The sequence below is a fragment of the Apostichopus japonicus genome, chromosome 6 (assembly GCF_037975245.1).
Source record: "Apostichopus japonicus isolate 1M-3 chromosome 6, ASM3797524v1, whole genome shotgun sequence".
NCBI lineage: Eukaryota > Metazoa > Echinodermata > Holothuroidea > Aspidochirotida > Stichopodidae > Apostichopus > Apostichopus japonicus.
Window position 1 is genome coordinate 5,394,124 of NC_092566.1, and position 23,613 is coordinate 5,417,736.

Below are 23,613 nucleotides of genomic sequence, written 5' to 3' on the forward strand. Positions count from 1 at the left end.
TATTTTCTACTGGTTGAAACTAGTTCAGAACAGTACATCACAAATATAAACTAGTTTTCAAAACACTCCTAAAGAACTCGACTTCTCTTCATTTTCTAGACAAAACTTCCTCTCTCAATGTCCTGTCATTTCTGTGAGTAGTACGCCAGATGCGTTCCACTAACCTTTTGTAAAACGGGAGAGTCTCTCTGCACGCTATCGAGGTCAAGTTCTGTTAGTTGCGTAGGAACACCATCCCCTGTCTGCTCCACTGACCTAAATGCAAAAAATTTATCAAAGTTGTTGATTTCGATAAACAGACCTTTATGATCATCTTACATACGTGATTTTTATTGTTTTTGTATTACAGACATTTCTATTGTTGCATTAATTGTCTGTATCAAATCTTGTTTGTCAAAAAAAAAAAAACTATTAAAACTAGGATGCATATTTAAGTCTGTCTGCTTTCTTTCAACAAATTTGTCTGGTATATTTAGAAAGAGGGGAAATGGGTAGAAATGAAAAGGACCAGACTACCGGTATAGGGTATGAAAGTAAACAGTCACACAGCTGAGTTTTGTATCACAGTTTCTTTTCAAAAGACGACTGAGCAAGTAATAATCAACTTGAATATTCCACTGCGTTTTCAGCCATGGAGAAAGATACAACTCAAGAGCTTGGTGCTTGGGGGAGGGGGTGGGGGGGGGGATAAAACAAGCCTGTGGTTTGTGAGTTTTGTTAGAGTTGCATGAACATTGTATTTATAACAGAAGGGACAATTTATCTGGAATTTGACCAAGAAATTGCTACAAAGTAGAAAATTTGATTACAAAATTTATGTAACAAGTTTCATCACCTCTTTCCTTTCTTGCCATTTCTATGAGTTCTTGGTGGTGGGGTTCTAACTTCTGGTACCTTTTTGGAGAAAAAAATATTAATAATGATTATAATGAACACAAAAAAGACATGAATATGATGGCAGTCATTTGAAAGACACAGGTAAGGGTTGGTGCATCTCAGAGACAAAATAATGACAGTAATCACATGAAACAATGCACACACAATCCCAAAGAAACAGAGGATTCATGTGAGACATTTTGGGGTACCATTGTTGTAAAATGATAACATACTTTATCATAAACAGGACTACTTCTTTCGACTTGATGCAAGTCATCTGCCTCATCTTCTCCATCAAATACATCGTCTTCATTGTCCTCATCATGAAACCTATTGGAACAAGAAGACAGAAATGACATGTTTTTGGTGAGAACTGCTAAATAATCAGGAATTTGAGACCAAACTTGATGGAGTGGAGTTCAGTAATGGAAATTTGTCTTTTCTGTAAGAAGGAGAATAGTTTTACATCTCACAGGGAAGTAATATTTACCTACCAGTTGAATCTTGCAATGGAAGGGAGGAGAGTGGGAGGCAGGTGGTGGAGGAAGGGGTGGGAGTGAGGGGCAGGGGGGGAGTGTTATTGAGACTTCACCCTCCTTTGGCAACAGTACTGTCAGAGAGTAACAATAAAATGGGGACATACTGACGATTTAATTATGCCATTTTTTTTGGCCAATTGAAAAGTTTCTAATCATTAAAATAAAGAGAAACTGAAAATCCCTTTCATCCTTCCTTCCTTGCTAAGGTAAACGCAAATATGATCTGAAATAGAAACCTCACCCGTCGTGTTTCCTTCTTGAACTAGGTCCGTTTGTGTTGTTTAGGTCTTTGTCTCCCTTCTTGGTCTCGTGTTTGGCCGGCAGCACCCTGTTCCCTTTCTGTGAAAAGGAGGATAGAAAATACAGACATCGTTTAAAGAAAATTTAAAAGAAAATTTTGGAAAAGTGAGTAATAAAACTAACAATTAGATATTATAAGCTTACCAGCCTTTCCAGGAGAGAATGAACCCTGGAGTTCAAAGAAAAGACAAGTACAACTGTCCCTGTAACAAGAACATTATGAAAGCTATTGATATTTACAGAGCTTTCGAGTGTAAAGTCACCATACTGAAAATTAACAGTTTGAAAGTACTGAATGAGACACTCCAACAGGCTTTGGATTGGATTGGATGTTGACTTGGTTCCATGACATAGAACTATGAGAACAATCTGTGAATCCTTTCCAAATATCAAGCTGGCTCCAAAAGAATCTATTACATTCAATTTAAAATACTGTAATTTAATTACAGTAATCCATCATTTTCATCTCCTCTCTAAATGTATGAATAGCAGTTTATTATCTCTGTAATGAGTCCAGATATAAATGAGAGCAGACAGCAAAGAGAGAGAAGGAGAGAGATCTTCCCATTCCACTACTTTAACTCAATTTCATGACACCGTAAAGTCTAACAAAGTTTTTCCCTATAATTGAATTGTCACATTTCAATATTTTGTGTCAGAATTCAATTTCGAGGTTGTTTCTTCGATGTCCCAGAAGTCGTTCCATCTGGAACCGATAACTGTTTTGAAAGTGATTCCTGGAATTTGAAGATGTCATGAGTTGTAAGATGCTCTGATGGGGGTAGGTAAAGGATTTGTTTAAAGTCTAGATGGTATTTTTGGCATGGAGGAGGGAGGGCTGGGGGGGGGGGGTGAGTGGAGCCACTGTTGTATTTGCATAGATATTTCTTGCTGAGCATAAAAAACAGTAGGTTTGAATGTAAGTTAAGATGTTCACGATCCATGGTGGTGCATAACATCTTCATTTTATGTCGTTAATACTGCAGACAAATATGCTACGCAAAATGGACACTTATGATCAAACTTCAGCGCCCAATTATAACATCATCAGTCTTCAAAACGTTTTACCCCATTTCTAACTTTTGAATGTCTCATTTCACCTTCCTCCACATCTGGTAATAAACTGGTGGATAGAAACAGTAAATTAAATTGGGTAAAGCATTTGCCATCTTATACTTTGGGGCTAATATAGGAAGACTTAAGTAAGAGATTTACTGTATTCAGGAGCAAAATCTAGAGGATGGCGTTTACTCACCGAAGATGACAGAACCATTCCATGAGTTTCAAAAAACTTGAAAGCCGATGAGTCTGGTGCGTTCTTGGGGAGTGGCGTCGTAGGCGGTGACAGACTGTCCACACTGTCAAAAGAATATTGTCGGACTCTGTCCACGACGTTCTTAGATGGCGAGTCTCCTGGCTTGTGTGAAATTCCTTGGCTGTCGAGACCACAAACGAGAGAATTTTTTCTTTTCTTTCTTATACTTGTGAAATTTCGTTTTGCAATGAATTTTTCTCTTAAGTTCTTCCGTAATCAGATCTCAAAGGAAGATACATTGTTCTGAAGCAAAGAATTAACCAAAGGCACAAGCTACTTTTTACAATTAAACTTCGCTGACATGCAAACACTTAATGTAACTTCAAGCTACGTAATGCATTAATGTCAAGGTGGATGTTAAATACCTTGGCAACAGCTTGTGTTTCTTTTCAAACACACACAAGATAGTAAACGTAGGCCTAAAGACAAGATAGTAAATGAAGGCCTAAAGACAATTTCGCAGCAATCAATTTATGCTAAGAGGACATTTCAGAAAGAGATGAGGAAGGAGAAGGTGACATGTGGGGGGGGGGGAGAGGAAAGATCACGACTGTCATTTACTTAGTAATACCGTATTGGCAATTTACACAAACTGCGTCAAGTAAAATAAAAATAGTGCAATTGGTCCATAAAGAGCTTTGGACTAATTTACTTTTACAGTTGGTTGGTTTAATGGAATATACTTTGGAGAGAATCTTTTTAAGTTTAGATGATGAAATACAATGAGCCTGCTTTGAGCTAACCTTTGATATGAATTCATAGCAGCTTCTTTCTCTTTCTTCTGGAGTCTCTTTGTCCGAGGAGTTGGTACTGGAGCTGCGGGATTGTTTTTTGTTTTAAGAGAAGGAAAGAAACACTGGGTGTTACTGCTGGAGTAACTTCCTGGTTAAAATGTATCAATGAAGAAGAAGTTTACAATTTAACTTAAACCAATTTTGTCATTCTCTTTCTCTAGATATGAATTAAACTATGAAAGTCTGGTGAAAACAGGATGGTTTTTTTCCCCTCATAGTCTTAGTCTTTCAAAACTCGTAACTATTAAAATATTGTCATCATAATTAGGCCAACTGGCTTTTTTAAAATTTTTATATTGCTCTTGGGTATACTGCAAGTTCATGTAGACTATATTTCATGACCCTTGCAGTGATTTCATAAGTACATCTCAAGGCAATTAAAAAAGAAACCAGAAATTATGACGTCATAAACTCATGCGAACTGTTAAATAAACCCTTTGAGATTCATAAACTGTCAATCCTTTCCTTCCTACAGACTTCAGACTTTCTCTAAGGAAATCACTAACCAAAATGTTGATTCAGAGATTACCGAACCTGTAGGATTCTTTCAAATGAAGAAAAAAAAAAACTGTGGAGAAAGAAGCTAAACTGAGAAAGGAGTACAAACCGAATCCCATAAGGAAAAGAAATACTTTATGACAGAGGAAAAGGAAGAGAAGCAATGTTGGTAAAGCAATGAGTCACTTTGGGAGTCGGAGGAAATCCCACAAGAGCATGAAATAACTGACCAAATTCTTTTACTTGGTGACAAGACTACGAGAAGGATATTCCGGAAATTTTCTTTAAGAGAATGTCAACCATGACAGTGCTGTGTGAGGTGGTGGAAGAGAGAGGGGGGGGGGTGGGTCTAACACCCCTTCACGCTTTAGTCGTTTCACAGATTGTCAATTATTGTAAAAATAACCGTGCCAAATAAGCATACCACATACTGCTCGACTACCCATGATTGGTCACATTTGTAAAGACAGTGCAGTTTCAGTCGCCAACCACAGCATACTGCCCATTGCCTGTCGCAGAAACGTTACACGTTCAGTCCTCCCGACTAAAGCCACAGCATCTTCAAACTGACTGAATCTTGATCAGTTGTAGTCTTAAGCACACACGAATTGTCCCACTATTCAGGATTTTCTACATAATGACGGTCGAGTCAGCTCGGGTCAAGTCATGATGAGTCGGTCAGTGTGCGGGCGGTTTAAAACTCTGACAGACTTGTCAGCCAAATGTTTTTATACATGTATACAAAAGTATGTATTAAAGTGATTATCCATTTTTACATGTTCCCATTCCGCATAGCAATTTACTGTCAGATACCAGCTAAATCATTCTCAGCTTCTGGGCTTGTTTCAGGAATTGAATTACAATGCTGGAAGATAAAGAAAAATGTTTTAATCTTCATCTTCCATCTATGGATATCTATGGACATTTTCCATACATGAATGGATGGATATATCCACCTATGGATATATGCTCATTACATATCTACGTCTTTTAAATCTAAAAATGACATTTTCAGCAGGCTGCTTGTGAATGTTGCTGACAAGTTTTAAGTTACATTCATTTTTAAGAGCACTTTCATAAGAGGTGAATCAGAGGAAAAGTTAATACACTTCTAACATTGGTCAAATAATTTTTATGTTTGTTAAGTTGATTTCTGGTCCCCCCACCACCCCCCCCACACATCACATACTTACCATTTTTCTCAGGAGAACCAAACAAGTGTTGGCTGATACATTCTTTAATGGCACGGTCAACAACCCTGTGTAAACAAAAGATAAAAAAGAATCAGTCTCCATTTGATAACCAAAGTTTGACAGTACCAAAGATGTTGCTGGTTTCCATTGCCATTAGAAGGTGATCTACCTTGCTCTTCTCTCCCCAGCCCCTTCACCCAAAACACATTCAACGGCAGTTGAAAATTGAATCTACTTGTTTTCAGGTGCATTGATATACTTTATTTCAAACTAATTCGTTTCTTAAAACAGCTGCAGTGACCTTTAAGATCTCTATCTAGACATTTTGATGCATGATTCAACTGTCTTCAAAACTCTATAGATGAGATTTGAGTCATTTCCTTGTTATTACTGAAAACAGGAAAATGCTATCAAACTCTACGTACGAAGTTTGCAGAAGTGATTTTCTATCTCTTTGAAGTTAACCTTCTACAAAAAAACCGTTGTACAGGGAAATAGGTTCTTTTCTTGGGTTGGCATATCACGACTGATCATCCCACTTTATGTAAATAATTAAACCTACATGATAAAATCCACATACATAGCCTAGTCTATGTACAAAAACTGCCCATACAGACCCAACTTAGAAATGTTACAATGAAGATGATCTGATGCACACTGGCCTGTGAAAACTTTTAAGTAGAATCTCCCCTTGTTTTGTAACTTTTGTGAAATGTTAATTTTTAGTTTTGATGATAGGAACATATGTATTTTTTAGATCCTCCTGCAAGCAGGAACTCGCGAAGAAGCCATCATCGGCTTATCAAAGCTGCAAGCTGACCGAAGTCAGTCTCTTAGATTCATATTTAACTTCCATGATTATGAATTGTGAACATGATTATGAACATATGAATGATCATGAACATATCCTAAACTAAACAGCTAACATTGTATTACTAATAAGCATTAGCTATCTATTATGGATTGACAAATCAATTTCATCTAGCAGATCACAACATTGGGAAAGTGGACACTCTATCTTAAAGGTTTGATTAGAGAATTATAGTTCGTTGTCCTTGCCGTTAATCCTTGTTACTTGTCATAATGATTTCCTGTACATGTTAATCTTTCCCGACTGTGAAAACAACCTGGAGCATATAAAATTATCGTGGAAGTTATTTTGGGCAACGAGCACATTTAGCACGCTAAAGTTTCGAGGCGAGCGAGGGTGAAATCTAACGCCTACAGCTCTTCCGTGAGAGAGAGAGGAAACTTACTCTATTGCACTATCACTAACGATGGGTGATGGTACTGTACTGTCGCTATCCAAGTTGAATGGAGACAGTGCCCTCTCATCTGCGCTGGAGATATCGCAAGGACTGACAAAGAAGAGGAAACAGCATTTAAAGGAATTTCCCCTAAGAGATGCGATGCTCTTTCAATAAAGGAACTTCCTCTAAGAAGACACGATCCCATTACGTCAAGAGAAATGCCAAGACTTATCTGGTTTGGATAATTACAAATCAACACAAACATTCCTGTCTCCCTCACAACATCTGCACACTCTCTACCATGTCTAGAGTGACCTGGTGACCTTTGGCACTGATCCCCACCCCCCACCCATGGTGACCGGTCGCCTGAGGTCAACCTACCTCCTTCTCATTCTCTACCACCCAAAATGTCTTATTGTGCGCTCTATAGAGTTGTCAAGATCTGGTCAGTCTCTGTAGAGTGGGTGGGCAGTTGTTGTGTGGAGACAGGTAAGTGAGCAAGTGAAACACATTATGTTAATCCTAGCGGGTGAGCATGGTTGCTATGGAAACATGTGAAAGCTGTTTACTTGCATGAGTTGTGACTTAAAAGAGAAGCAAACCCAACTACAACCATCATCAATCATCAATGTGAGATAGAAACAACTTTTGTTTAACAAGGTCCTCCAACAGCTAAAGAAAATCTGCATTCCCTTTGGGCGATTTAACAGTTTTTAACATTTTTTTCAGAAATAAGACCTTAGACTTGGAATAATCTACATCTGGCATCATCACGACACATCTGCTTGAATTTTTAATGGTTTTTCTTTATTTATTTATCGCATCCATTTTCTGTCATAAAGATATATTTTCAATGCTGAAAATTAAAAAAACTTCCTTACATGACCTAATACCAACATTAGTTCCAGTGTCCACAATGCCTACATTCACTATTGAGAATTTAAATGGTGGGATAGGTTTATTCACCTCGACATTTATTACACAGTTACAACATGACAGCTCCTAACAATAAACCCTGTCGTCTCCTAAACAGAGTGACATTTGCCGAAGATATTGGACGAATTTCTTCTCCACAAAGATCTCTATCACACAAGCTAACTATGATGATTTGGTTAACTTCTCTTTTAATACCAAAGAAGCGTATCTGAAATTTCTAGCAATGGTGAACAACTTTATCGCAGACTACAAAAGATGCATCTACTCCCCTGTTTCAAACTATGCAGTGAATCAATGACAAGTTGTATCTAGCCAAAAATGCAAAGAGCTTGGAAGTGGCAGGGTGTGATTTCTAGTGACAAAGGTATGCACAATTCTATGTCTTATGGAAACACCCCTTAAAGGGAGATGGTATGACAAGGCAAAGTGGTCATTCATATTGCTAGAATGACTTTTTATTGGACAGCACCATAATATGCTCAAATCACAGGTTTTGCATCCAACTCTGTCAAAGAATCTATGTTGCTATGCTACTGTACTAACATATATAAAGCAAAGATTAGAAGCACAAACTTTTCTTAGCTTTAAGATTTTTTTTTCAGTCACCAAGGTTACCTCATTGCATCCTGGCGATCAAAGCCTAGCCTCCCATCTTCTTTATCCTTCTTCTCCAAGGAATTACTATTAACATCCCGTTCCTCCGCATCTCTCTTGGCAAACTGTAAGAGAAATCGTAAACAAATCAAGTCGCACCTTGCTATCATTTCTGTCGTGGAGGGGTATAAACCTGATTGATCTATTTGTATGCCTAACAAAGTCTGAGAAAAGTGGAGAGTCAGCACTGGATTGAATGATGAGGTGACACTTTTTCTATCAGAAGGAAGGAAAGTGTGAGTAATTTTACAGTTTGACTTGATCTATCTCACAAATCAGGAAAGAAAACGGCTAAAGCGAGACACAGAACTTCCTTGTCCTAAAGCAGCTTTTTTTACATCAATTTTGATGCAGCTTTGAAGCTATTCGATACTGAACTACCATGACAACGCAGTATTCATTTCGGTTGATAGTGGATAGTCAAGTTTCAGTTCAAATTAAAGGGCAAATAAATAATGCCAATGTCTGGGTAAGAAGAAAATATAATTAAAAACAAAATGGAACCCAGAGATAATGATGCGATGATTACATGAAGAAAATAATTTGCAAATCCACACCTTCAGAAGGAGAGGGAGGTATGGGGGGGGGGAGTGTTTGTTTATGTAGCAATGATTTTGGCATAGTTACCTCCAGCCTATGGGCCTAACCATACATGCATCAAGTAGCTCTAATTTTAAGTGACATATATTTTTCCTTTCCACTTGAGCCCTCTAATTTCGAACTCAGAAGTCACAAAAACTTCTGTCAAAAGCGTCCAAAGTTCTGCAAATGTGATTCTGGGATCATGAATGACATACATGTATGACCTGTGAATCACGACCCTCTGGAAAACAACAGAGTGGAAGATTTTCCACAAGTCACAATCCTCCGATTCTAAAGCATATACATATGCTCGAGCAACTTTTTTAGTGGTTGGTCTGCAAGTTTACCTAATGTACTTAGTATTTCTCAAAATAAGATTCAAATCTGATCAAACTACAGTACAATACCCTCCAAGATGTTTCTTCATCAAAATTAACTGCTGCATGAACTATTCATGAGCAACATTACATCGGCCAGACACTTCTTGACGTAAAGTATTGGTACAATCACATGTTAAATACATGATTTGAAATTTAAAAATTGTTCCCAACTGTTACTGCATTATTTGAAATGAAACTTGAGAATTCAAACTAATCAAGCACTTTATATAGTCATGGCATGATAAGTATCGAATAGCATCGAAAAATCGATCAATATCACCTCGAGGATGCTTTGAGACTTCAATCCATTCCCATCAACCACTAAATTCAAAATAATATTAACACTAAAACAAACTGACAATAATCCTCAAACACATACATGAATGTATGTATCATGCCATGAATCATGGCAACACTAGAATGTGTTTTATTGCCAATTCTAGGGAGAAAATGTCATTCAGTTGCCATGGCAACCTTAAAAATCAAAAGTTCAGTGGTATTCTCACATGAAGAAAACAATAGTCTAAATAAGAAGCCTAATTTCCATCATTTAATGATGGAAATTGAACTTTGCTGATAGGGATTCACAAGATGCTTTCAAGTTGAAACTGGCGTACTGACAAATTTAAACCATTTGGACTGAGCTTTCTTTCAGTGAAAGTGAAAGTGAGAGCATTCCAAATGTCAACACAGAATTGGAATGACGACAGTTGTGTACTGGCGTAGGTAAGTCTGATGATGGCTTCGAAACCTGGAAATGTGATGTTTGTTGCCAAGGACACGATGAAGTAACAGGAAGAAAAAAGAGGTACTTTGGTCATCAGCAAACTAGGACAACAGCTGAGATGGAACTCCACTGATACGGCATGAAATCTGTAAAGGTTCTATCCCAAGTTTGTTGTTGCCAATTTATTAGAATACTTGAGGGCAAGGGAGAGGGGAGGGGAGAGGGCTGGGGGAAGTGCTCTTGATGGTCAAAATTTATTTTGAGTGTTCCAGCATTTTGCAACCCAGGTGTGATATTGAAAGTGAGGTTAATGGTTCATTTGACAACCAAGGCATTAAAAATTGTCCAAACAATAAAGTAGGTTTATTGTACAACAGTAAAGTGCAATGAATGGTATAACTGAGCACCCCTGTTGCTTGGATTACCTGAAGGACATTTTTGAATGTCCAACAAAGGAATATATTTAGTCATTTCGGAGATCAGAGATTACCTTTACGAATCAGCACTGCACATCATTGCTTGTTGCTGTTGGTTGATGTATAAATATAAATATATAAGACTACCTGTTTAAGTATTTTATACACTTACAGCTTTGCCTAATCTGTCCTTAAGGTACTGTTCATAAGATACTGGCTTCACTGGCGGTGATCTCTTTTGCACAGCTGGTTTCACCATGATCTGTTTGGAGTTATCTGGTAGGGGAACTACTGACTGGCCATTTTGTTCCTTCCCTCTATTGAACAATGTGTCGTAGTCTTCAATCATGGCTCTTACAGTCATGTTAGTGTAGGCCTGCTCCTGAAGTCCAGCCACACCATCGCTGCATCTGTTAAAAACATCAAATGGATTTATACTTAATACTTGTCGGAGTTCTCTGAGTTTATTTTTAAATACCTGCACTCATGAGAGAAAATTCAAGAGTTATTGACCCTGCTTGTCCACTCTGGAGCGGGCGCATGATCTATTAATTAAAGTGAACATCTGGGCTGATGTCCTGAGGAAGCCACGACATGTTTACCTACAGTAACTGCCACAGGCCAAATACCTGTGAATTATTCTCACATGGTACATAGCAGTTCTGTATTACAGTACTTCAATTAACAGCCTGAGTAGTGCTCAATAGGTTCCATTAATTTCTATCACAATGTAAGCAGGGTAATAACCATGGAATGTCAAAAGGGCCAAAAGTGATTACAAGATCAAAGAATATGACGAAGATAATATAGAGGTAGGCAATGATAATACAAAAGTACACAATAAGTGTAAATATACACAACAGTAGTATATATGTGATTTACTGTGTCCATTTACTGTATGGCATCATTGTGCAGAGAATATCATTGTACAAGCAAGGCCACAGCCACGTAGCACACCAATATTTCAGACTCTTCCCAAGTGGCCTAAACCTTTAATAACACAAATGATATTCTTGTACCACACTAATGTAGTTAAAATGATGCAATGTATCTATAATGCACCATTGCTTTTGACCTATGCACCCTTACCCATACGAAACTTTCTCAAAATGGAGAGCTAGGATATCCCTCCCATCACATTCCTCCCCAGGATGGACATATCGAAAGAACGTCCTTGGTATTACAAATATTCTGTCAAGAATCTCTATATTTGTAAGTTTAACAAAGCAAAACATTGTACCTTCATTGAAGCTACAGTAATATCAAACAAATACATTATTAGTACATCAAGAACATGATAATAAATTTGATCAATTGAGCAAACAGCATTTGTAATGTTAGCTGATCTAATTACCCAGACCTAGCAAATAAAAAACACAATTAATATTGTCATAATACAGGATATAATGCATCTGGTTATCAAATAACAAAATGCTATTCAAAAGTCGGTGGAAATTGATAGATACTGTACAAGTGATAAGATGTGTACATCAGTTTTTGCAAACAGGAACTACAGTAGAGTGCTTTATCCGGACAAAATTAAAGAGCCACCAAGGCCTGCTACACCAAACTTGAAAACTTACAGTAACTATTCCCTGCAAATACCAATACATGACTGCAACTTTCAAATGTCCATATAATAACAGCAAAAATTGTTTAAATCTAACAATTTCACTTAATTCAAACTACAATACCACCAATTTTACTATGCAGTGTTGTGCACAAACGTGATTTAATTAAACTTAATTAAACTGCATCAAACATAAACCTGGCCCAACATTTGTGACATACATACCATAGAAAGAGCGACTAGTAACATGAATGCCAAATTTGAAACATGCTCAGAGCATTCCAACTTTATTATTAGAAATACAACCATTTCATTATCACAATCTGAACCTGTCCCCTGAAGTACTCTGTGTAAGTACTCTATGTAAGTACTTTATGATTGCTTCCGTTTGTTTTATACGTCAGAGGGTACACCAGACACTTCTGGCATTTCGTTTTAACGTGGCAGCTCTGTCTTTTAACTTTTACCATTTTTCATTCTCCACTGTTCTCATGTTTCCACATAATATGCGCAAGTATACAGAGAACATTTCTTTATCATAATTTCTGACAGATGCTAAAAACTCCGATACGATCATGGTTGTGACTTGTGAGCAGAAATTAATTTAATGAGAAGAATCGCGGGAAGCCGTTACCAGACTTCAGCTCCACGACTTAAAAACTTCAAACACATAATTACATCATAAGCTATAAGAATATTTAATCCCACAGAATTTGTGCAATTTCAGATTCTATTTCAAACATTAGCGGGAGAAGATGAAAAGATACAGAGTGGAAGTTTGTAACACATAATGGCCAAAGTTAATTCTACAGTTAAATAAATGAACTTAAAAGAACATACCAATACTTGTTGCTAATTCGAGACCCAATGTAGATTATTTATGGATAATTGGGGACTGGCAAATCAAGGAGAGAATTCATGGACCCTTCCCACCCCTCCCCCCCCCCACCACCCAAAAACAAAATCTTGACCAGAAAATTGTCTTTTAGCTGCTCATTTGATCCACTAATGATGCCTTCTCCATAGTACAGTATCTTTTCATCAACATGTTAGATTGCAGCAAATGAACAAAGTTCTACTGTATGTAAAGTATTGATCCATTAAAATTCCATATGATCCACTTAAATGATCAACTCTCCCTAGTACAGTAACTTTACATCAACATGCTAGAAACGAACAACGATGTTAAGTATTGATCCAGTATAATTCCAAATGATCCACTAATGATCCCCCCTCCCTAGCACAATATCTTTTCATAAACACACTAGAATGTAGCATATGAACAACTATGTTTAGTATTGATCCAGTATAATTCCATTAGATCCACTAATGATCCCCTCTCCCTCGTACAGTAGCACTTCATCAACATGTGCTAGATTGAAGCAATTTAACCAAATATATATCAAGACCTATTATACATGATTTTTATCTCATTTTCCACTCTCAGTCTTATGTTTTACAGTATACCATACAGTGGTAGGTAAATGAATCTTCTAACATCCAATCGCTCACCGCAATTAAGACAACCATTCCTTAATTTGAAGATGGCTGGTGCATGTTCAAGATACATACAAAACTATCTGACTCAAAATCAATTTCTCTGCGATAATGGCCTCATTTCTATATTACTTCATTGCTTGCTCTGCCTGATAAAACCGACCGTCAAAACAGAACATTTATTAATTATGTTGATGGATTCCACTTAAACATAGCTAGAGAATGCTGCTAGCTCCGTTAAACGTGCTCCGAGAGGCGTGATATTTTAGAAGACTCTCCGGTTATGAATTTTGATGATTTATGTTGAGGTTGTACCCTACAGTACAGTATCTGTTCTACTCGAGCTGACTCCTCTCGTTTTTCTGTTTAATTTTAAACAAAAGTTCTCCACCAAAATGCCATCAATGTTTAAGTGATATTGTAAATTTATTTAGAGCATCTGCTTCCACAAACCAGATAGTGGTCTTTAATGGGGGAGAGATGCAGGGTTTTTAAATCGCCTTCCATACATCAAGTTTTGACAGTTTAATGCATTTTGGGTTTGATGTGTCACAGTGAATCAGTGTAGAGTACAACGTGTATATATATACAAACACACTGTTGGGTAAAGCATGCATGCAACCAAAGGCACTGGAGGGTAGAAAACTTGAAATTAAAAAAGAAAAAAAAAAGAAGAAAAAAAAAAGGATACCACTGGAAACAAACCTGAAAAAAAATTCCTATTCAATACCCCGTCCAGTACCTCACCCTCTTTACTCCCCTCTCCTGTACCCCAACCCTTAAGCACGCAAAGCTGTCAATCCCTAGACTACAAATCCTTATTCGGTTAGTAATGATAACGACCACGAATACTCTATGGCTACAAAATTAAAATTGATTTTGGTTGGAGAGTCATGTTTTGATGAGGTGTTGAACAAAATCATGAAATTATCACAATGATTGTAACTGATTATTTTTCTTCCTCTGTGAACCTTCCATACAATCATATGTAGCACCCCTTTCTATCCTTGCATATAATCAATATTCAACTACACTACCTCTCGAAAGACACGGAAAAGTGTCACAAAAATCTCTGTGATATTTGGTTTTTTATTTCATCTTTTTTTTATACCCTGTTGTAAGTTGATGATTAAGAATTCTCTTGCAGCCATTTCCCTGATCAATAAGGAAACTAAAGGGAACCCGGCAAACCGTCACAACTGAACTATATATGAAGCTGATTGTTTGCTATGAAAATATTTTGTCAGGATGTCAGGACCCTTGGAAAAGCTGACAATCCTGAGAGTTATCCAGGGAGATATTGGGAAATGAAGAACAGACATATCTACAAGCTATATCAGGACTATACCACTTGCTATTGAATAACACCCTTCCAAATATGAAAGGCTAGTTTCACTTTTGCTAAGGATAGGAAGTTCAGCTTATTTTTAATAGCAGGATACAAAAGGGGATAGATCTATCATCGTCGATGAATACCCAACATGAAGAGGAGGCGGTGTATGAATGGGTTTTATTCACTTAAACAGACTGAAGGAATGATTACTTCAGACCTCAGGGAGAAGAAGCTCAAAAGGATTCTTTAAAAGATGTATATAAAAGAAGAAATGAATTGAAGAGTTGACAAGGACATATTTTTCTGTTTCACTTCTCTGCTGTCATTTTTCTCACACATGAGACCTCTGTACCATCCACACGAAAACAACTATGTTCACATGGTACATATTCTGTAAGAGACTGAAACTCGTTAATTTCTTTATCAGCTTTCATTGAGCAGAAAGGGAGCTCTCTAATGCAATGCAGTTATGACTACAGAACTAAGATCAAGCACTCCCTTCATGTTCTGGCTGATGGTTTCTCTGTTTTCTCCAAATTAATTGATGAATAACTCAATCCTTTCAACTCATGCCGACCCTGGTGATTTTTTTTTTGGAAACTGGGACTGTCTGTCTGCGCCACAAATCGTATGCATGTATTAATGTTAATTTTTTCAGAATTGAACTCCTGTGGATGAACTCCTTTAAGACTACAGATTTGGAGATTATAAATCCTCAAAACCAAATGGATTGGCATAATACTAATAATAAATTGCACAATTTTAGGTCTGTCAAAATGCACAAAATAAATAACATGAAGTCCCCATTACTTGTCTGGTTTGGTTATTTTGTACAAACAGTGATACTTACCTGTCTCTCCTTAACATATCTAGAGTATGCACTCTAATCCAATTAACACACTGCACCAGAGTAGCTAAAACAACTGATAAATACCTAACCTATGAATATTAATAGTTTAATATTCATGACCGTCTCATATTTTCCATATTTCGTCACTTGTAGACACTACCTCTACCAGAACAGACAAGCTTATAGACACAAAGAGAGGTAACATTTTCACACTGCCTTCACACTGCCTTCACACTGCCTTCACGCTGATCAACTTCCATGTCACGCTCACAGACTCTCCCTTTGTGAATCTATCAACTTCTTTAGTCGGGCTGCTATGATGTTTGATATTATTCGAACCGATCTAGCAGGCTTTCTGTGTGGTTAGTGTACTTTTACTTGATTGTACCATCTTTTGAATAGATCTATCATCCCTTTCAAGCTAAGTACTATATATCAAAGATGTCCAAAATTTCCCAACGAACTGTTTTGAAATTCATAGCTAATTAAATGATTAATTGAGTTGACAAGCACAGCAACGCTGGGGGTTCTGGTGTTTGTTCATAAATAGTAATGGCTCCCTCTCTCTTTAATTTCTTTGTATTAAGCCAAAAATACTGTGATGAAACTAGATGAATCATATATAATACAAGAAATACTGGAGGTAGAAGTTTGATTTTTTTTGGAAGTAACATGTTAATAAAAAGGCCAGTCTTCAGCCGGGGGAAGGGGGGGGGACTCTTTCATTTGATCAGCAAGTTCAACCAAGCTACAGAATATTATTCAACCTAATATTACAAGATCTTTTCATTATTATGATAATTATTATTATGATGATGAGCTAGTTACCTGCAAAGACTTACAGTAAGATTTAATTCTGTACACCATTTTGTCACCAAAACACTTTTTTCTTTCTTTCTATAGTTAGCATTAATCACATCTAAAGAGGAAATAACACAACTTTAAACATGTCCGGTTTCTCCTGAGCCATTAAATCAAAGTGAAACTTTGCCGAGCTCAGGCAAATGTAAAGCAATAAAACACTTATCAACTCAAAAGGGATTTAGTCATTAAACACTTATCGACTCAAAAGGCTCCTGAAACAGTCTCATTAGCAGTGAACAAGAAATTCTTAGGATTTCAGCCAGCAATTTTATCTCGGTGGCTATGAAAACAAAACCAGGAAAAAATCGACACGGATGTTATTCACCATACCGGGAACTTATAAGAAACAGTTTTCATATACACTTTAGTACAGGATGCCATACACTAGAATCTAATGAAAGTCTAAAGCACTTTACTCTCTTTGCATAAGTTGCACTCCATCTCTTAATGTGAAATGGCTGCCCAGATCGTTCCTGAAATATGACATCCTGACTACGTGCGGGGTTGCACTGCAAGCGTTTCATTTCCTCATTTCTCAAAAAAAGAAAGAAGAAGGGTTCATCATCCTCCTTGGGATACAGCGAGTGTAAAAAGATAGATTTTCAATTTCAAACAGCAAAATCTTAGTGTGTTTAGAGGGATATTCTGGCAGCTGGAGTCAATTGCTTCGTAACAATGGTTGTAATTTTCTGCATCTCTGTACGTTCACAAACTCCATTCTCATAGCTTTTGGTTTGGTGAAGATATGAATTTTTCAAATTTGGTGGTAATTTTTGTGAATGCTTATGGCGGGAGCATAGTTAATGATGTCATCACCGCAATTAAGGTGAATAAATTCTTGTTTTTCTTGATCATATTTCACTCACTTGTTCACAGAGGAAAATAATATTTAAATGAAAAGGTGCATTTCGAAGGAATTCCAAATACAAGAATCTTCACAGCTAGGCAGACATTCCAAATGTATCAAGGTTGGGAGGATAAAATCAACAAGAAAATTACAATAGAAAAGTAACCAAAAGAACAATCGCCATTATGGCATCACAGAACCCTTACTGCGATCCACTCATGGGATCGAATCAAGGGTAACTAGCCAATTAAATATTATAAAACTTACTGGTTTATATATTTCCCAATACGAAAAACATGTGAGAGACTTTGGATGGTAGAATAAGAAGGAGGTCACTGACCGGACTGACCGGTCACTGAGGGTGCACAGTGTTAAAAGATTACCAGGGCATACTAGACACGGTAGAATGCGGTGCTAAGGTTGTGGGGAGACAGGTAAGCGGGGAATGAAGTTAATGAGGTTGTATCCAATGGACCATATTTTGGGTTAGGGACAACATATCTAGAGATGTGGATTTTCAACTTAATATAGAGCGGAATGTTCGTCTTTTCCACTCTTTGCCACACTCTCTGCCCTTTAAAAGTTGATGCCCCCCCTTCCCTACCTCTATTTGTCAATAATTTGTGACTTGGCCGACCGCGACGCAACTCAAAAAGTCTCACCTGAATAAATTTGGTCCAAATACAATGGACAGTGACCTTGAGTTCATCTTGTTGTCCTTCTCACTGTCAGTGACTTGGACCAGAAAACGACAGAGGTATTTAAGTACTAAGTAATTCTCTTCTGGAAGCTGGGTAAGCAGATTCTTCAGCTGTGGAAGGTAATCTGGCGAGTCTGACTGATGCATAAAATCTGTCAAATTGAAAAGAAAGAAAAAATTGTACTGTCGGAAAAATTATGCTGTGGAAACCATAGGCGAACTTTTAACCTGGAATTGGTGTTCGAAAAAGACTTGGGAAAATGGCAATCGAGGTATAAGGGTAGTAGTAGAGAAAATTGGAACCAAAAGGGATAAAAAAAGAGGCTTGGATGGGTTACCATAGAGACCTTCCCAACCTCATATCTGTGGACCTATCAAAGTAGTTTAGCATACTACATGGTTGCTTTTTTCTATTTTATACCTTTAGCAGTACTATTGTCAAACAGACAAAAAATCCCCAGTCACCGATAAAAAATTCAACTACAGTATCTTACTTTTCTCCCTTCTTCTTCATTACAAAGAAAACTCACATCAATCATTTGATCAATTTAGAACAATCTAATTGCACCATAACTTATATTGCACCGAATATATAATATCAACTGAGAGAATCGATCACACCGAGGAAAAATGAAACCTATGTAGTTAAACCTCAGTGAAGAAATTAGGTTTCTATTTCCCTTTCTGGCTTCTGACATTATTCTTCAATCTAAAGAAAGCTCGTGTGAAATTGGAGGAATGAAAAGTGAGAAGGTGGTTGCTAATCCAAGGTCTCTCTCTCCTTATTCGTGAAATATCAGATGGAGAAAATTCGATGTCACATCATTTACATCTTTAACCACTTATCACAGCAGGAAGTACTTAGTCAGGCAACCCACTTGAAAGTATATCAATAAAAAATGAATAAATACATACACTCATGTAAATAAGTATAAATATATATATAAATGCAAAATTAACAAAATAAACAACTATCAAAATAAAATACTGTAGGCGGTGTACAACATATAAGTCACTTTATGCATAACTCCATCTTCTGACCAGAACTAGGGTAGGTGAATTTGCCATTGGAATCAGTATTCACCAAACTATAGAGTGAAGTGACATGTTAATTCTACAGTTTCTGTACGAATTTGTAGGCAGTTTTTTTCCCTTCTTATTTTCAATTTAATCCATGAAAAAAAAAACAATTCTGGAGACAAAAATCCTCAGCTCCATATATATTCAAAATATATTTTTTAACTTGTGACATTCCTGCTTGGCAAAGAAATTTACCTCCAAGATCCGTACAGTATATAAATTATGCGCTGAGTTGCTTTCGTAATAAGAAAACAAAACAAGCTGAAATCAATCTTTTCGCTAATAGCATCTAATTGCTTCAGCCTACTTATTCAGAGCTTGGCTAAACTTTCACAAAATGTGAAATAAGATCTACTATACTTTCATCAATATTATTGTTGAACACTGAGCATCTTGCACTGGGAAATTAAATTCATTATCCAACTAATTAACACTCGACAAGAAATTGTCTGTCTGCTTGAGTCTACCGCTCATTAAAAAGTAAATACAACAAGGAAACTTGTCTTTGTCTAAGTAGCCGCAAGCTGAATATTTTATTTTCTGTATTAAGATTTTGTTAAAGCCACATTCTAGTGAATCACAGGAGCTAGTTTCATTAGCATCTAGTGTGAGATATTATACCTCACATTCACTCCAAATCACTTTATAAAGTGAAGATAAAATTTATAATCCAAATCCATTGAATATACCAGGGAGATAACATCAGTATACACAGAGCTGTGTGTGTGTATCCTGGGAGTACTTGCTAAGTTGCGCACGACTGGTAAAGCTACTGTACTTTAGTATCTAATGGAAGAATAAACTAGGATAATTGGTTGCCGTTCCGAACGAATTCCGTATAAATTAATCCAGACGAAAAACGTACGATGCTGGCATTGGATGGTAGAATAAGGGACGGCATTGACCGTAGGATTACCAGAGGGGTGGTCATAGAGGGTGCTCAGTGTTAAATGGTTACCAGTTCATTCTAGGTACAGTAGTATGAGAGTGCTAAGGTGAATTTAACCGATAACATTTTTGCAGGAAAACTTGCTCTTTATCTGACAGAGAAAGAGTATACCCTCAGACTATCATAGAGAGAACTAAAAATGGTCACCATTGGTTACATATTTTATGCCTCTTTCTTGCCACCTGTCAAAAAACCTTGCTAACCAGCCATAAAACTTGTACAGTACAGCAGTAAATAAGCAGTACCTAGCAGTCGTTTACCTGGTAAATTACCTCATTTAGGCGTCAGTAGTTGTGCCCTTCCCAGCTACACTGGCTCTTTAATAGTCAGTCAATGAAGGCCCTTCCCTACTACACTGGCTCTAAATCAGGCAATGAAGGCCCTTCCCTACTACACTGGCTCTATAGTCAATCAATGAAGGGTCCAGTTTCATTTTGGTTACCATTTGTAATTTCTCTCCATTCACTTTAGCAGTTTTTCTTTAGCAAATGTGATGTTTGTGAATAAATTCTATCATATATTTGCATAAACCCATTAAAAGATCACATGGCATTTGCTCACAAACTAAAAACAACATTTTTATACCTAAAATGCTCATCAAAGGTTTGTTTAAAATGCAAAAAACATTGGCAAAGATGTAATTTCATATGTGATATTCACTTTCAATTTCTGCATTGACTTACAGTAAGTACTGAATGTCAGTCTGGATTCCAAGGTATAAAATTTTGCTTTTTGCAACCATTTGTCTGATGTGCATCATTGACAATCATATTTTGTCCACTAAAAAGGCTAAAAGATGGATCAGCAAAACTCTCTTCCTGTGTTGTCAACTTTGTCATGATGCTCCATGAGCAAATGAGACACTTTTCCTCCAGACATCACTTTCCACTCATTTGGTAACCCTTTTCCCACAACTGCCAATGTTAATTATCGACAGGAAAGGCTGTAATATCACTTAAATTACGTACGTGTGGTTTGCTGTCACCTTGGAGGAGAACAACAGTTGCATCAGGTTCTGCATTAAGCCTAACCACAGTTAATCTGCAACACTCATTATCCTTTTACTGTATGTAAGCACTTGCCTAAGTACTGTTGAAAGGTGCAAAGACTGTCCTTCCACTATATAGATGGGGATGCAATTCACAAAAATGCTAAAAAGTATCCAGGAAAAAGGCCATTAAAACAGGAAAAAGGCAGACACCAAAACCTGCCCAAAAGACCCTCAATTTGAAAAGGATTATACTTAATGGGCCGTGCAAGGATGATGATTCAAATTATGGGCACGAAGCATTAACAAGAGCCCAAGGGCACTGTGGTTCCTTGCTTGGGGTATATATATGACAATACACATAATGTTATGAAGCAAGATTGGGCTGAAAAAGTCCAAGTAATTGTGGTCCTACATGTTCCCATAAAGTAACCAACACTACAGCCAACACTTTTGTGATCACAAAATGTGATCGGATTTTTTTATCAAATGGCACTTTTGAGATCTAAATATGGCGTCGAAAGTGTAAGAAATATAAGACACCTACAAGCGTGTCAACAGATATGATAACAATGGTGACCTCAGATGACATGACCTTTAAGTTTCAAAATGTTCCACCACCCCATTCACAACTTGTCCCAAAATATCAACCATGTCACACCTTGGCATTGAGATTTAATTGCATTAAATGTCAAAAAATTAACTTTGAACTTGTATGTAACGTAAAACACAAAGGTCACCCTGAGGTCAACATGTTGACATTTTTGATCGGTGAGACGTGAATATAGCATCAAAATATAAAAATTTCAAACATTTTTTCTTTGCCCATTTTCTCCCCCCATAATACTACTTTTTTAACATTAGCTGACCTTTGGTGACCTTGGATCACATGACCGTTAAGTTTGAAAATATTCCCCTATACCATTTGCAACTTGTCCAAAAAAATCAACCTTGTCACACCTTGGCACTGGGAGTTATTGCATTAAATGTCTGAAAATTAACTTTGACCTCAAATAACTTTGCACACGAAGGTCAAATGGGGGTCAACCCATTGACATTTATGATCAGAAGGTACCTTTAACATCTGAAAATAGCATCGAAACTGTAAAAATCCCCAAAACACGAAAAGGTCACCAGAGGTCAAATTGAGGTCAAGGGTCACCCAGATGCGGGTCGGCAATTGGATTACACTGAAGCAACTCCCAACCCTAACGGACAATTTGTTCTCAAGTTGTACCAAAAATACTAGTTTTTTATCATTAATTGACCTTTGGTGACCTTGTATCACATAACCGTTAAATTTGAAAATATTCCCCTATACCATTTGCAACTACTCCAAAAATATCAACCTTGTCACACCTTGGAACTGGGAGTTATTGCATTAAATGTCTGAAAATTAACTTTGACCTCATATAACTTCGCACACGAAGGTCACACGGGGGTCAACCAATTGACATTTATGATCAGAAGTTGCCTTTAACATCTGAAAATAGCATCGAAACTGTAAAAATCCACAAAACACTAAAAGGTCACCAGAGGTCAAATTGAGGTCAAGGGTCACCCAGATGCGGGTCGACAATTGGATTACATTGAAGCAACTCCCAACCCTAACGGACAATTTGTTCTCAAGTTATCGTAAAATTACTAGTTTTTTATCATTAATTGACCTTTGGTGACCTCGGATCACATGACCGTTAAGTTTGAAAATATTCCCCTATACCATTTGCAACTTGTCTCAAAATATCAACTGTGTAACACCTTGGCACTGGGAGTTATTACACTAAATGTCTGAAAATTAACTTTGACCTCATATAACTTAACGTACAAAGGTCACCTTGGGTCAACTTATTGACATTATTGATTGATGAGACCTAAATTAGAGCATCAAACTATAAAACTTCAAACATTTTTTTCTTTGCCCATTTTCTACCCCCAAAATACTAGTGTTTTGACATTAATTGACCTTTGGTGACCTCGGATCACATGACCGTTAAGTTTGAAAATATTCCCCTATACCATTTGCAACTTGTCCAAAAATATCAACCATGTCACACCTTGGAACTGGGAGTTATTGCATTAAATGTCTGAAAATTAACTTTGACCTTGTATAACTTTGCACACGAAGGTCACACGGGTGTCAACCAATTGACATTTTTGATCGGAAGGTACCTTTGATATCCAAATCTAGCATCAAAACCAAGCATTTTCTTTTTTGCTCGTTTCCTCACAAAATAAGCACATTTTTTCTAATGTGACCTTTGACCTTTTGACCTTGGTTTCAGATGTAGTTTAATCTCCTGATTCCAAAAAACAAAACGAAAAGTCTGTACAACCGTCCTAACTCCGACCGAAAAACTTTGACCTCATATAACTTCGCACATAAAGGTCACACAGGGTCAACCTATTGACATTTATGATCAGAAGGTACCTTTGACATCTGAAAATAGCATCGAAACTGTAAAAATCCCAAAAACA

At 37.1% G+C, this 23,613-nt stretch overlaps 1 protein-coding gene across 4 annotated transcripts in view; it reads right to left on the reverse strand.

The window, feature by feature from the left end:
• The window catches only part of LOC139968786 (protein FAM13A-like), an 81,628-nt gene that overhangs the window by 24,126 nt on the left and 33,889 nt on the right, over nucleotides 1-23,613 (reverse strand). For 3 of the 4 annotated variants that reach the window (XM_071973167.1, XM_071973165.1, XM_071973164.1), the window contains exons 4-14: nucleotides 18,084-18,273; nucleotides 10,633-10,870; nucleotides 8,317-8,420; nucleotides 6,772-6,873; nucleotides 5,516-5,580; nucleotides 3,774-3,846; nucleotides 2,971-3,151; nucleotides 1,657-1,754; nucleotides 1,110-1,206; nucleotides 836-894; nucleotides 165-255 (exon numbers count right to left, since the gene is read on the reverse strand). In XM_071973167.1, the coding sequence (XP_071829268.1) occupies nucleotides 165-255; nucleotides 836-894; nucleotides 1,110-1,206; nucleotides 1,657-1,754; nucleotides 2,971-3,151; nucleotides 3,774-3,846; nucleotides 5,516-5,580; nucleotides 6,772-6,873; nucleotides 8,317-8,420; nucleotides 10,633-10,870; nucleotides 18,084-18,273 (1,298 nt within the window). The remainder of the gene's footprint in view (nucleotides 1-164; nucleotides 256-835; nucleotides 895-1,109; nucleotides 1,207-1,656; nucleotides 1,755-2,970; nucleotides 3,152-3,773; nucleotides 3,847-5,515; nucleotides 5,581-6,771; nucleotides 6,874-8,316; nucleotides 8,421-10,632; nucleotides 10,871-18,083; nucleotides 18,274-23,613) is intronic. The other variant, XM_071973166.1, reaches the window with a different exon arrangement.